The sequence below is a fragment of the Exophiala aquamarina genome (genome assembly GCF_000709125.1).
Source record: "Exophiala aquamarina CBS 119918 chromosome Unknown aczIA-supercont1.8, whole genome shotgun sequence".
In the NCBI taxonomy this organism is placed as follows: Eukaryota; Fungi; Ascomycota; class Eurotiomycetes; order Chaetothyriales; family Herpotrichiellaceae; genus Exophiala; species Exophiala aquamarina.
Genome location: NW_013550580.1, coordinates 56,808 through 69,455, shown reverse-complemented (window position 1 = coordinate 69,455; position 12,648 = coordinate 56,808). Strand labels below are relative to the sequence as shown.

General features: G+C 54.5%; 3 protein-coding genes across 3 annotated transcripts; 1 reads left to right on the top strand and 2 right to left on the bottom strand.

Moving 5' to 3' along the window:
* Nucleotides 1–348: 348 nt before the first annotated feature.
* A1O9_08615 (uncharacterized protein) lies at nt 349–739 on the bottom strand (the record flags this gene model as incomplete). The annotated part of the gene is made up of 2 exons (XM_013402099.1): nt 349–550; nt 574–739. Coding segments are annotated over 2 exons (368 nt in total), but the record flags the coding sequence as incomplete, so codon positions are not given.
* A 625-nt stretch (nt 740–1,364) lies between these two features.
* A1O9_08614 (uncharacterized protein) lies at nt 1,365–5,646 on the bottom strand (the record flags this gene model as incomplete). Its single annotated transcript, XM_013402098.1, has 4 exons — nt 1,365–2,891; nt 2,939–3,038; nt 3,087–4,866; nt 4,911–5,646. 4 exons carry the CDS (start codon nt 5,644–5,646, stop codon nt 1,365–1,367), a joined length of 4,143 nt encoding a protein of 1,380 aa, XP_013257552.1.
* A 1,433-nt stretch (nt 5,647–7,079) lies between these two features.
* On the top strand, nt 7,080–12,287 carry A1O9_08613 (uncharacterized protein; the record flags this gene model as incomplete). The annotated part of the gene is made up of 5 exons (XM_013402097.1): nt 7,080–7,538; nt 7,643–10,219; nt 10,266–10,878; nt 10,930–11,086; nt 11,138–12,287. 5 exons carry the CDS (start codon nt 7,080–7,082, stop codon nt 12,285–12,287), a joined length of 4,956 nt encoding a protein of 1,651 aa, XP_013257551.1.
* Between the last annotated feature and the right edge of the window lie 361 nt (nt 12,288–12,648).

Below are 12,648 nucleotides of genomic sequence, written 5' to 3'. Positions count from 1 at the left end.
AGATGCATCACGGAGAAGAGGAATCTCGGGATATTTTGTGACAACTCTCCCCGCCCCTAGTCGAAGATAGGTCGGAGGGTCATCTCGTACCTTGATCAAGTCGAGGTAGTATTCATCCAACTCACGTCTAAGCAAGAGTGGTCGAATAGTAGTAAAAAACAGACGCCCTCAAGATAATCAAGGGATTCCTCTCCTAGCCTGTCGTTCTGATATTGCTGAGACGCCCTGCTGCCCTTGTAAGCCTCTTCTACCGACTTACCTGCTTCAGTCGGATCTGTAGACTTCAGCACTGTGATGGGTCCCGAAATGACCGAGAATTCTATAGAAATCTTCTCCCATGGTTCCGTCTTCTGAGTCGAACCTCTCGCGAGACTGCCAGAACCACTGTCCTTCGGTGAAATGAACGGTGCGTGAGGATAGAGCAATCTCTTGTATGGTCCAACCGCGTTGATTCAGTGCGGCATTCCATATCATTGAGTGGTATGCTGGTTTTGGTCTTATTATCACTCGAAAGGAGTGTGAATCAACGTTCTTGTCAACCCACTCTTTGCTTGACACTATGCCTATGCGCACAGCGGTGTTTTCACATGCACAAAGCAGCCGCCATTGCCATCGGAAGTAGAAGTGGCTGCAATGGTGAGAAAGCTATTTTGATAAATAGTAGCCCTGATGGAGGCTTCTTTCTCCCAATACAAATGGAGTCTAACCAGATATAGCGAATGCCTAGTTTCCGGGTAATTAATTTGAATTGCATCCTGATAGGTCTGCTTCGATTGCGTCACAGGAATTCCTCATCTACGAATAGTCTCTGTCGCTTTTGTGGTCTTTGTAGGTCCTCTTGAAGTCGGAGAGCCCCAACAATGACTAAGCGTTGTATATCGTGGCCGAGAGTCGAGAAACGAGTTTGTATCCACCAGTGCAACTGTTTGAGGCCTATTAATGGGCACGAGATCGAGAAGCCGCATGGGATATCCGTCCGTTCTGTAGCTTTTGCATGCTTGTTGAGAAGATGAACAATCCTCCGGCTATTCAAAGATGGTAGAGAATCGATTATCGATATTGAGTGCGGCATCTTACCGTATAGAGGCAAAGAGTTTATTCAATTCCTATGTAGCAACTGAATTCGTCCTTTATTACGTAATCACATGTTTTCTGAAGTAGCTACACACTGCCACCGTCAAGATGCATAGGATACCCTGGTCAAAACACAATTCCCATGCCTAAGCTGAGAGATACATTTGTCATTAATCTCAGCAGAGTGCTCACCGTTACCTAACCTTCATATCAAAGTCCTTGACTTAAACCATCGCTAAACCCGCTTCTACCTACGCTTCCTCTTCATCCCCATTTACTTCCATCATCTATTACACAATCCCTCTCACCTCTCCATTCAGCAATGGCCGCGCCAGCTGCAAATACCCCTCAACGAACGTGTATGGGGCCGCATCTTTCCTGATACGCGTATCCTCCTCCTCAACGTTCAGCGCGTTGAAGCGCGACACCATGGCTGCATCCGTCGCAACTACCCCTCCCGCTTGCTCGATGTCATACGGCTGCAGCCACCGCCAGAGCCCCTTCTTCCCCGACACGGGTATGCGCACGGGCGGCACATCGTCGGGCAGTTGTGTCGCCAATGAATCGACGTCGAGCGGCCGACCGGCGTCGTACGTGTGGGGCACGTCGCGGGAGAGCAGAAGCGGGCCGAGGCGGAAGAAGGCAGTCATGCGCGTCATGGCACGCTGGATGGACCAAGGCGGCAGCTGGAGGGCTTTGACAGGGAGGATCGGGGAGTAGGTGTGGACGGGGATGTAAGGGTCGATCAGGAGGGTTGCAATGCGGGATTGGGCGGTGCGCGCGGCCATGTAGTTCGGGAAGGGGGTGCTGGAGATGGTTTCGTTGGAGTTCAGAGCGTGGAATGACCCGTCGCCGCGTGTGACCGGGTCGACGTAAGTGGGGGAGAGGGTGGGGAAGCGGTCGGCAGTGATGTCGAAAACGGTGTCGGCGGGCGCCGCCGGATCCGGGAAGTAGGTGTAGAGCTTGGACCAGTCTGTGCGGCCGGGGTCGACGCCGGGCGTGTGGTCCTGAGTGATGTTGTTGGAGCGGAAGTAACCGAGGACGCCGTCGAAGGGGCGGTCGGCGTCACCGATTTTAATGGGGAAGTTGTAGGAAAGGAGGTCGGCTGCTTCGTCAGTGGGGCGGTTGCCGAGTGTGTTTTGGGCTGTGAGCGGGGGGATGGCGAGCTCGAGGGACCAGCCCACGTTGACGAGGGCGAGAGGCTTGCCGACAATGGAGTTGGCATATTCGGAGTAATCGGAAGGTGGGTACGGCATGGTTTTGATGGCCGAGTTGATCATGTACGAGAAGGAAAGGAGGAATTCGGTGTCTCGCATCCGTGAGATGAGTTCGTCGAGCTGGGGACTCCCCGTGTCGACTGTGGACGGGGGGTCGAACGGGAGCCACTTGCTGCCAACGTTTGTGCCTTCTGGTCCGCCTATGCGGACTTCAAGATAGAAGCGGCCGTCGGGGCGGAAGAACTGGAGACCTAGGTTTTGGTAGTTGATGACGATCCAGCCGAAGATTGGCGATTCCTGGGCGTCGAGATTGGTCTCCCGCCAGTGAGGGAAGCTCTCGGTCGGGGTCAGGAACATTGCGTTGATGCGCGCGTCTTGATTGATGGCCGGTGGAATCTGCATGAATCGGCTCAGTGGCCAGTCGCCATCCGATTGAACGGGCTCCGGATATACCGTATTGAGAGCCCCGTCGAGGATGTCCGGCATCAGGAAGTCGCTCAGGCACGGGTGGACAGACGGCGGTGGGAGCTCGGGAATGCGAAGTTTGGGCTTCGGGGGTGGCAACGCGACCGCCTGTCCAAACTTGTCGACGATATTGAGCTGCGAGCGTTAGCGAAACTCTTTGACAGGTGTGGCTGTGGTATTACCTTCGTGAGCATGAGTTGGCCATGTCTGACTCCCTTGAAGGGGGCCTGGGGGTATGTTTCTGTCGCAAAGTTCAACAAGTTGCCGTACGGGGTCAGATCACTAATGCTCAATTACTAACACAGAACGCTCTCTGCCTGGGAGACGTACCTCTCAGTGTTGATTAGTCCGATCTTTTGAACGCTGTCGAAGCCGATGGGATGAGATACACTCACGGCCTCGTGCAAACCCGTCGTGGTCCTGCCTTGCCGCGTCATGGTTGGCTTGACATGCGTGCCCAAGGATCTCGTGAGAAGATGGTGGACAATGCCCGTTAGAGGACATGAGATGAACTTGAATTTCTTAATTTGGTCTTGAATCACTTGGATTTCTTCTTCCGTCAGGTCCATTTCCGGGTCGTTGCTGTCCAGAACACTCGCCACGGCGGCCTGCAAGGAAAAGATGGGCTGGGGGAGGATCATCACCCTGCCGCTGATGTATCTGAAATCGCGCTGATTCTCGTCGTTGCCCGCCAGAAGCTCATTCACGCCATAGCGTACGAGCGAATGCGGGAGTCCTACAGGGCTGGGCCGAACATCCACGGTCCACTTTGATCGGTCGATGTGGTAGTATATCGCCTCCCATTCCACAAACAGCGGCGAAAACGGGTTCGTGTTTCCCCAGTCTTGGAACCCTTTCTCGTAGATGGGGTCCGGGTTAGTGGTCGACTTGATCTTGCTGAGACACACCCCCAGAATCTTTTCCGCCGTCGATTGAATTGCAGCGGGCAGAGGATTTGCGGAATTCCCAAAAATCCGCCCTCGAACATTCGCTTCATCGGATTTGAACTGGCTATCCAACCGCACCTGAAGAAGGTCCATAAAATCTGCCGGCCATCCAGGATCCACGCCAGCAACGCATATCGTGGGCTCCTTGCGAGTATAGAAAGACGGCAGCTTCGTCCGCTTGTAAAGGCTTTCGTTGTTCTCGCCGGTCGAGCCACCAGACAGTTCGACGATGCTGGCCCGCAGGCTTGCCAGGAGGGTTTCGAGCCCATGCTCTGGCCCCGAAATCTCGGCTTGCAGGGCCTGGACGCGCTGCTTGAATTCCGCTTCCGTGGCCTCGTTGATGTTGCTCTTGTCGCTGACGTATTTCCACCATTCCGAGAACAGGTCCCACCTTCGCTGCTTCAGTTTCCGCTCAACGGCATCAAGAATGCCTTGTTTTTCGTTGAGCGCCATCAGATCTGTCACTTGGTCGTCATCTGCCTCCTTCGGAGGCTCTCCAGGCTTTGTCTTCTCCGCAAAGTCCCATTGATATCCAGAAACGGTGGAGCCCGCAAAATGGCCTTCGTACAGGTTCAGGTCTTGCGCCTTGACGCGCTCGTTGTAGGAATCGTCGGCGGCGTACAGAAGATCCGCGATGTTGAGTATGTAGCTTGCAGCTTCGCCCGCTCCGTCACCGATGATGATGTCAATGTGCTCCTTTTCGTGGGCGCGCAGGAACGTGATGATGCCGTCCAGTGGCGTCACTCCAGCCGATAATGGCTCCATCGTGAAATCTTTGGTGAATTTAGCCGCGGCCTCTTCGGCCATGCTTTTGGTCGCATACTTGGCAGGATCCATACTGTATTTGACCGAGTACAGTGAGCCGTGCAACAGGGCTCTCGTGGGCAAATCACTCGCGAGGATTTCTTGGATGTGTGCCTTTTCTTCCTCGGACACATCTCTCAGCTTGTCCAGATCCAGGCCCAGCTTGAGATTGTTTAAGCTAACACTGAGCGGCAGGTTTTCTGGCCGAGTTGCCAACGGATCATTCTCAGACAACGAATGCCAGCCAACGACGAAGTAGTCTGCCTCCGCCGAAACCAAGTTCTTGGTCTTCCCATCTCCCAATAGATACGCAAATGAGTCCACCAGAGAGAACGCACCTGCATTGTGGGGGACATAGTCTGGGACCGATTAGAACTGCACATGACCTTTCTCTGGTTCTTACCTGGGAAGAGAGGGTTTGATGACCCCAGTACGGTCAAATCAATAAAGTTGGGGCTTTGGGCAGATGTCTCTTGCTCGTTCCAGGGCGAGTTACCGCTCCCCCAGCCGGAATACTGGTGCCTCTGTCCGACAAATACTTCAGCCTGGGCTTCCAAAATTCTGTTTTGATCCGCGCTTGGGTCATCCGCAATGAAGGGAGTAGTGTCTACTTCGAGATCGACATTGTCCGGAATGTCTTGGACTTTGCGTTTACGGTTACTCTCAATGATCCAGGTTTGAAACTCTGGGAGGACGGTCCCGTCGTCGCTCTCCTGACTTGCCAATCTCCGCACGATTAACCATCGATTGGGGACTATTGGAAAGGACGGGCTGCTGCTATCCGGCTGCTCCTCGTCGGGGGGCGAGTCCGGCACGTTGTCGCCGGACATTTTCCCGCTACGATAGCATCGCGGGAGGCTCCAGTGGAGGTAGACCCCGACTCGATTGCGTCGAAGTTGGGGTGGATTCGCTCCAATGTCTGTGAGTCGGGGGTTCTTGTCCGCCGGTTGGGTCAGATGGAAGTCGACGTGGTCCACCAAGTCATGCCTCATCAATGCCTCATCAAGTCGAAGGCCGACATAGTTTGGCTGTGTAATGGGACCGATCCTGGAAACCTTGTCGGAGTTGCAGAGGTCAGGTGTCAGGACAAAAGCAGTGAGGTCGACGGGAAGGGCGACATTCTCGATCTCCGCCGACATGTTGAGAGGATGAAGAACAGAGCAGTCTTGGGAGCGAAGGTTACGTCTTCTGCACCAATCTCGTTTCCTCTGCACAATTCCTCAGCAAATGCAGACGGCTCATCAGGCAGAGAACTCTGTAGAATCCGAAAACATCTACAGCTCAAATCGTAGTTTCTGTCAAGGCACCGAGATAATTGAGCATCGTGATTCCATCCAAATATTCAGGCGGAATTGGTGTTGCTGGTGGTTGATGGCTTGTGACATTCTGGGCTATTATCTAGTCCGCCTTGGACTGGCCAGGAGATACCTGGTAATCTAATAGATTGTAATGTCAAGCCGCGCCTAAAATTTAATATTACATGAAATACTGCCAGGCTAACAATACTAGTATTGTCAATACCATGTTCGTCATAACCGAGGTAAGGAAATAATTTTCCTTTCTAAATACGGTGAGTATCGAAGTTACATTCTATCAATTTGTACTCGGTCCTTACATTATCAACTTAATCCTCACAGAAATACCGCAGGTATTGACAACTGCCATCATGACGGCCTTACTCAGCTCTGGTAAGCCGGTCATTTCATTTCAGACCAAATCAAACCGGCGAAGAGACGCGCCAAGGGGCCCAACGTCTCACAACAGTGCAAATGGTTGCATGATCAAAAAGTTGACAACAAGGTTCGTTCTCAGCTCTTCTGCAGCACCTCTCTCTAGCTCCCTGGGCAAAGTGAACAAGTGACCAAGAATCTCTCTGCCCGGCACGCGTGCTTTCTGGCTGCAGTTCAGCTGGCGGAGGAGCAACAAGGCTTGGTGCTACGTAATGCCGCACCACATCTTGGCATTGCTTGGCAAGTCCTTAGCGCTTACACCTCGTACTCGTAGATGGCTACTACGAGTAGAACAACTAAGAATCCCTTTGACCTACGCTAGACATCAATAGGGATTCGGTCTGCGCCAATGCCTAACAGCAAGCCTTGAGACAGGGATGACAGAGATGGCACGATGTATCAGGCTTCAGCCGCACCGTCTGGCATTGACGATATCCGAGTCGGTGGTTGGTGAAAGAAGTGACCGTTCTTAGCTGTAGCTCGAGCTCGAGCTGAAGCTCCATGTCCCTCCCCTGTGACTGGTCAGACTCTGGCATGGGCATACACGGGTAGTTGACCCATCGTGTGATATTGGACGGGCCTGTCGTTGGCCATTGTATTGACCGGAGCAGATAGCTTGTTCGGTCACCAGGAAGGGACGCAGCCCGGCCCGACGCCCGCTCACTTCACCTTAGACTCCCGTGTTGGAATAAACGCGGGGCGTCGATATCGTCGTCGCCTTTGACCATCCCTTCCGAGCTCGAGCTTCCTATGAACTGGCCGAGCGTCACCAGTCCTCAAACCCACGTCTACGAGCTGGTGTAGAGTAGGGTGTTGGTTGACACCTCCCAGCATTCTTCATCATGGCGGATAATGATGTTGATCTTTCTGAGTGGACCGACTTCTTCGAAAACAGCCAGCTTTTCGCACCAACTGGCTTACCAACCGAAGGCGACAACAACTCGACGTGCGTGTTGAACAAACTGGGCGGACTCGCTTTTTCGTCAGAAAAGGTTCAACAAGAATTCCGCGGCAATGCCCCTTCCGGAGACGAACCTTTCGAGTTATTGGGCCTCGACCAGGCGGTTTCCTCATCCCATGCCCTTCAAGACATTCTCAACACCTTTGGTGTTAATCCAGATACCTGGAGTATCTCGCCCATTCTACCCGATCAGGACGAGACAGAAGCGCCTGTGGACATAATGGAGCCCCTTCGCCTCATGATCCAAGAACTCCGCGATGCGGCTGGAGTTTCCGCTGAGATCGAACATGAAAATCGGAATGGCCTGTGGATAATCCCGAAACAGGAAACCGCTCTGGCGGTAAGCAATTTCTCCTTCATTATCTTCGTCTTCAAAAATCGTTAGCTGGAGACTACCAATTGGCCTCAAGTGATTTGTTGCAAGCCCACGCTAACCTGCCGTAGATCACTGTTGGGCTGGCGTTCAAGATAAATCTCAACCAAGTGGTGGATATCGGAAATAATATAGTCGACAAGCTGAACGAGTTATTCGGTCTGAAGCTCAGCGAGTTGAACTTCAGCGGGCTGGGAAAATTGAAAATTCGCATCAAGAGCAGAACCGTCATCTCCAAGACCGAGGGTGACAATGGACAGACAGTCTGGGAAGATCCTTCTACTCTCTACGAGTTCCTTTTCCAATTCCCTGTATTTGGGCTGTTGCTCAACTTCCGCATAACGTATGTTGGCGAGTTCGAGTTTTCCGTTTCTGAGGATCCAAGCGACACCAGGTCCATGTTCGAGAAGATCGCGAGTCTCATTAAGCAACCACCGTCTGCAGATGACGCCGATCCTACCACGGACGACCAGGGCTTCTCCATAACGCCTCGGCTGTGGAACCTGACGGTGACGAAAACCGACTCTGCGTTCGAATGGAGCATAGCTTTCCTGGTCAAACTCAAGATAAGCGCGGAATGGGACACCCTCACAATGGCCTTGACGTACAACGGCGCGATCGGGACGTTTACCGGCCGCCTCATCTTCAAAGGGACGTTTAATGAGCCATCGCTGGACGTCGAGTTTGATGAGATATGGGACGTCCCGACCGATTTCTACCCTGACTTGACCGATCGATTCGACTTCCGCAGCATTCCCCAATTCGAGTCGCTGCCAAACTCCTTTCCCACCAATTTGACCGAAGCTTCCTTCGAGTACACCAAGGGATCTCCGTACAAGTTGCTCATGTCTGCCACCCTGAACTCCGACGGCGCCCTCGAGGACCCGCCGGCCGGCGCGGACGAGGTTCCGTTCCCCTTTGAGTGGACGACGATCTCGCTCTACTTTGCAAAATCTGGATCAACCCTAGAGATGGAGATGTTCACCCAATTTCAACTCAATCCCCCGGACGACCGGTTTGGCACTGGCCGAATCGACCTCCGCTTCCGCTACGCCAGCGGCTTGTGGGAGCTTGGGGGCCATGCGGACAACATCCAAGTTGGATCGATTGCCCCGTGGTTTGATCCAAATTTGCAGAGCGAAGTCCTGGACGTCGTGGGAAAGCTGAAGATCGTATCTGTCGATCTTGCCTACTCGTTCGAAAAGTCGGGCCCAAAGCAGAAGGCTTCCGCATTCACGTTTGAAGGACTTATCGAAATGGGAGAATTGCAACTCTCTCTGCTATACCAGTATCAAAAGATCACCGAGGGTGCCCCCTCCGCTAGAAAGCTCTTGACGGGCAGCGAAAAGAAATTGGGCCCGGTTGTGCGAGCAGCGGCCAATGAATCCACGTTCTGGCTCTTCGAGGCGATCTTGGATACTCCACAGCCCGAAACGACGTTGGCAGAGATTGCCGAGTCGATTGTCGAAGGGGCAGCGGCAGAACTTCCCAGTTTTGTTGGCGACATCCAAGTGAAGAGCGACGACGCCGGGGCGGAGCTGATGAGCCTCCGGGTTCAAAAATCCGGCTATGGAGGGGTGCAGCGGGTTGTGTTTGTCTTCAATGTGAACATTGCCACCCTAGAATTCACTTTTGCCCAGGTGTCGTCGAAAATTGGGACGAGCAATGCGACCAAGAGATTGCTCAGGGTGGCCGTCGAGAAGATACCATTGCTTAGCGACTTGCCAGTAGTCAAGGAATTGCCACAGCCGTTCGACGAACTCCAGTACATGTGGTCCCAGACCGCCGGACTTGTGCGAACGGAGGTCGAGGCGCTGAACCAGAACCTTGGAGAAGGGAACGAATTGATGTTCAAGGCTACTACAAAATCCTCCGTCGACCCGACGTCTAACAAGGATCCCGTCGTGTTCGCCGAAGGACACCATTTCGTTGTGGTCAACGATGGGCAGGCCATCCTGGACCACGTATTCAAGCCGACGAAGAACCAGGGCTCGACCACCGTCGCCCGGACACTGCGAGCCGGTGATTCCACACCAGCGGCCAGCCTTGCCGCGTCGGACGAAGAATCCAAACCGTCAAAGGGCGCTCTGAGCAAGACAACGCAATTCCTTAGCATCAGCGGTGTCACCTTCCAATATAAGGGTGATCGTCTCTGGATAACTCTTGACGCCACGGTGGTATTGGGCCCACTCGAGTTCTCCCTCCTTGGCTTTGGCGTCGGGCTGAATCTGAGTGCAGTCAGCCTCAACCAGCTCGACATAGTGAAGCTCGATCCGCAGGTGCAGCTCCGCGGCATGGCTGCCTCCTTCGACAAGCCACCGATCCTCATTGCCGGCATCTTCGAAATGGACGAGAGAGAAGTCAATGGCCAGCACATCAAGTCTTACCGCGGCGGCGTGGGCTTGACGATCCCCCCCTACGCGTTTGTTGCCGTCGGCGAATATGCCGAGGTCGAGGAGGGCAGCGAAAAGTACAAATCCGTCTTCATCTATGCCAAACTCGACGGTCCACTGATCGACTTTCAATTTGCGATCCTGCGTGGTGTCCGAATTGGATTCGGGTACAATTCGCTCATCCGGTCTCCTTCGGTCCGCGAACTTCACCGATTTCCTTTGATCAGTGACAACGGAACAAGTGGAACTGGAAATGTAAGAACCCTTTGGTGCTTCTCCCTGACTTCTGCTGACACACCAGAACCCCATGGAAATCCTGGAAAACATGCGAGGAGGCGACAACCCGTGGATACAGCTCAAGAACAACAGTTACTGGCTCGCCTTTGGACTGACTATCAGTTCGTTCAACATTGTTAACTGTACGGCAGTTGCTCTCGTCTCCTTCCGGGCCAACGGAGTCATTTTCAGCATCTTTGGCGACGTTATCTGCACCCTACCACCGAGTCTCAACGCGAACGCCGCCTTCAGACTGTTCTACGTCGAGATTCTCATGAACGCAGAGCTGAATTTCGTCGAAGACTGCTTCAAGGTGCAGGCCGCTCTGGCGCCGTCGTCCTTCCTACTCGTCCCCATGGCTCGGCTCCGCGGCGGATTTGCCTTGTACACGTTCTTTGGCCGGAGTCCGCACGCTGGCGACTGGGTGTTCTCGCTGGGCGGATACCACCGGAAATTCTCTGTGCCGAGTCATTATCCCCGGCCGGAGCGGCTGGGTCTCGACTTTTCGATTGGGATCATCAGCATCGAAGGGAAGGGATACTTTGCTCTCACACCCAAAGCCGTGATGGCGGGGGCATTCATCCACTGCGAACTCCACGTGGGTCCTGTGTTTGCGTATCTGGATGCCGCATTCGACGGTGAGAAGCCACAGCGCGACTCGTCGAAACACACAAGCTAACATGTTCCAGCGATGGTGCAATTCGAACCAGTGCACTACTGGGTGGACATGCACGTTGAAGTCGGCGTGGAATGTCGCGTTCGACTCCTCTTCGTCACGATCCACATCTCAATCTCGATAGGAGCCGAGCTCCACATCGAAGGGCCCGAATTTGGAGGCATTGCTCAGTAGGTGTCTGCGGAACGAGAAAGAAGGCGTGCCCTGGCTAACCGTCGCAGTGTTGATTTCTGGTTCTTCTCCTTCGACATCGAGTTTGGCAAGCGCCCAAGCCTCCCGGCTCCGCTCACGCTCGCCCAATTCTACGATGTGTGCGCCAAAGCCGGGCCGCCCGACGCAGCCAACGGCCGAACGGAGCCGCCGGAGGGTCTTGTGCTGGAACTCAAGTTCAGCCTCGAGGACGGCAACTTTGTCATGCCAACGGAAGACACGCAGAAAGACGCGAATGGCAATCCCGTGCCTGTCACCGAGCCGACCAGCACGGGCGCGGGGGCCAAATGGTTCGTCAAGGGCGGCAGCTTCAAGTTCCGCGTGTCGTCGGTGTTCGCGCTCTCGGCTGCACGCATCGAGACGCCCGAGAGCGGCGAGGACGAGTGGATCGACGATGTCGGCTACGCACACGACCTGCCCACTCAGGAGGGGTCCGGGGACATGGAAGCTGTGGAAGGCCTTGACGAGATAGAGTTGTTGTCAGCGCGCCCCATGGGCGTGTCGCGCGCGATCAAGGCGCCGCTCTACGTCGGCATCCGCGACGCCGACACCCCGGAGCGCGTCACGACCGGGTGGACCGCGTCCTTTGTGATCCAGCAGATGCCAAAGCAGATGTGGCTCGACCCAGGCCAGAGCATTGACGCGCTGTCCCGCGAGAAGGGCAGCATGCCGCTTCGTATGGGGGTCCAGTTCGAGGCGCCGCCGCCGGTGCTGGCGGTGTCGAAGATCCCGCCTTTCAACGCCACGGACATGTCCAAGTTCAATGTCGCGCACAAAGACCTGCCCGACCACGAGGCTGAGCAGGATGTATTTCTCCCAGCGCCACGGGATGCCGCAGGCGTGCCAGCAACGTGGCCCGCCATGCAGGAAGCGTGGGCAGCGACGGCGGCCCTGTGGGATCGACCATCGGAGGAGGGCGAACCTGTGGAAGAGGCAGGGCTCGCGCGGGCGATGCTCACAGCGTGCATGAGTGCTCTCGCGTGGGACAAGCCGTCACCGGAGACGCTGGCGCACGTCAACACGGACGAGTACACGCCGTGGGAGCTGCCGGACGTCAAGTTCCCAGAGCGGTTGGTGAAGGGGACGACGGTCGGGGGTGGAGAAGTCAGGGACGGGTTTGCGAACTATTATCTGGAGTTGCCGAGGGTGGTGGCTGTTTAACGTAACCGAAGAGGGGGAAAGCGAGGACGCTCTCTATAGTCTACAATACCACGTATCAAATCGAGATCGGTGAGGGTGACATGAGTAGTGAGACACCTCTATTTTCCTTTCTATTTCGCCTTCTCTTCGAATCATGATTATTTATATATATGGTCAATCAGTTCCTACCTATCTGTACTCGGTACGGAGTATATGCATATATATAGGTTCGAGAACTGGATTTTCCTTTTCCGCCTCACACGCCGAGCTGAAGCCGCAAATTCAAATTCGTACAACGCAATCCAGCCTCTCCTCTCCTCCCTTGACCGCTTCCCCTTTCATCCTTCCCCGTTCCCTGCCATGCCCCCGGGGCCAGGCTGGC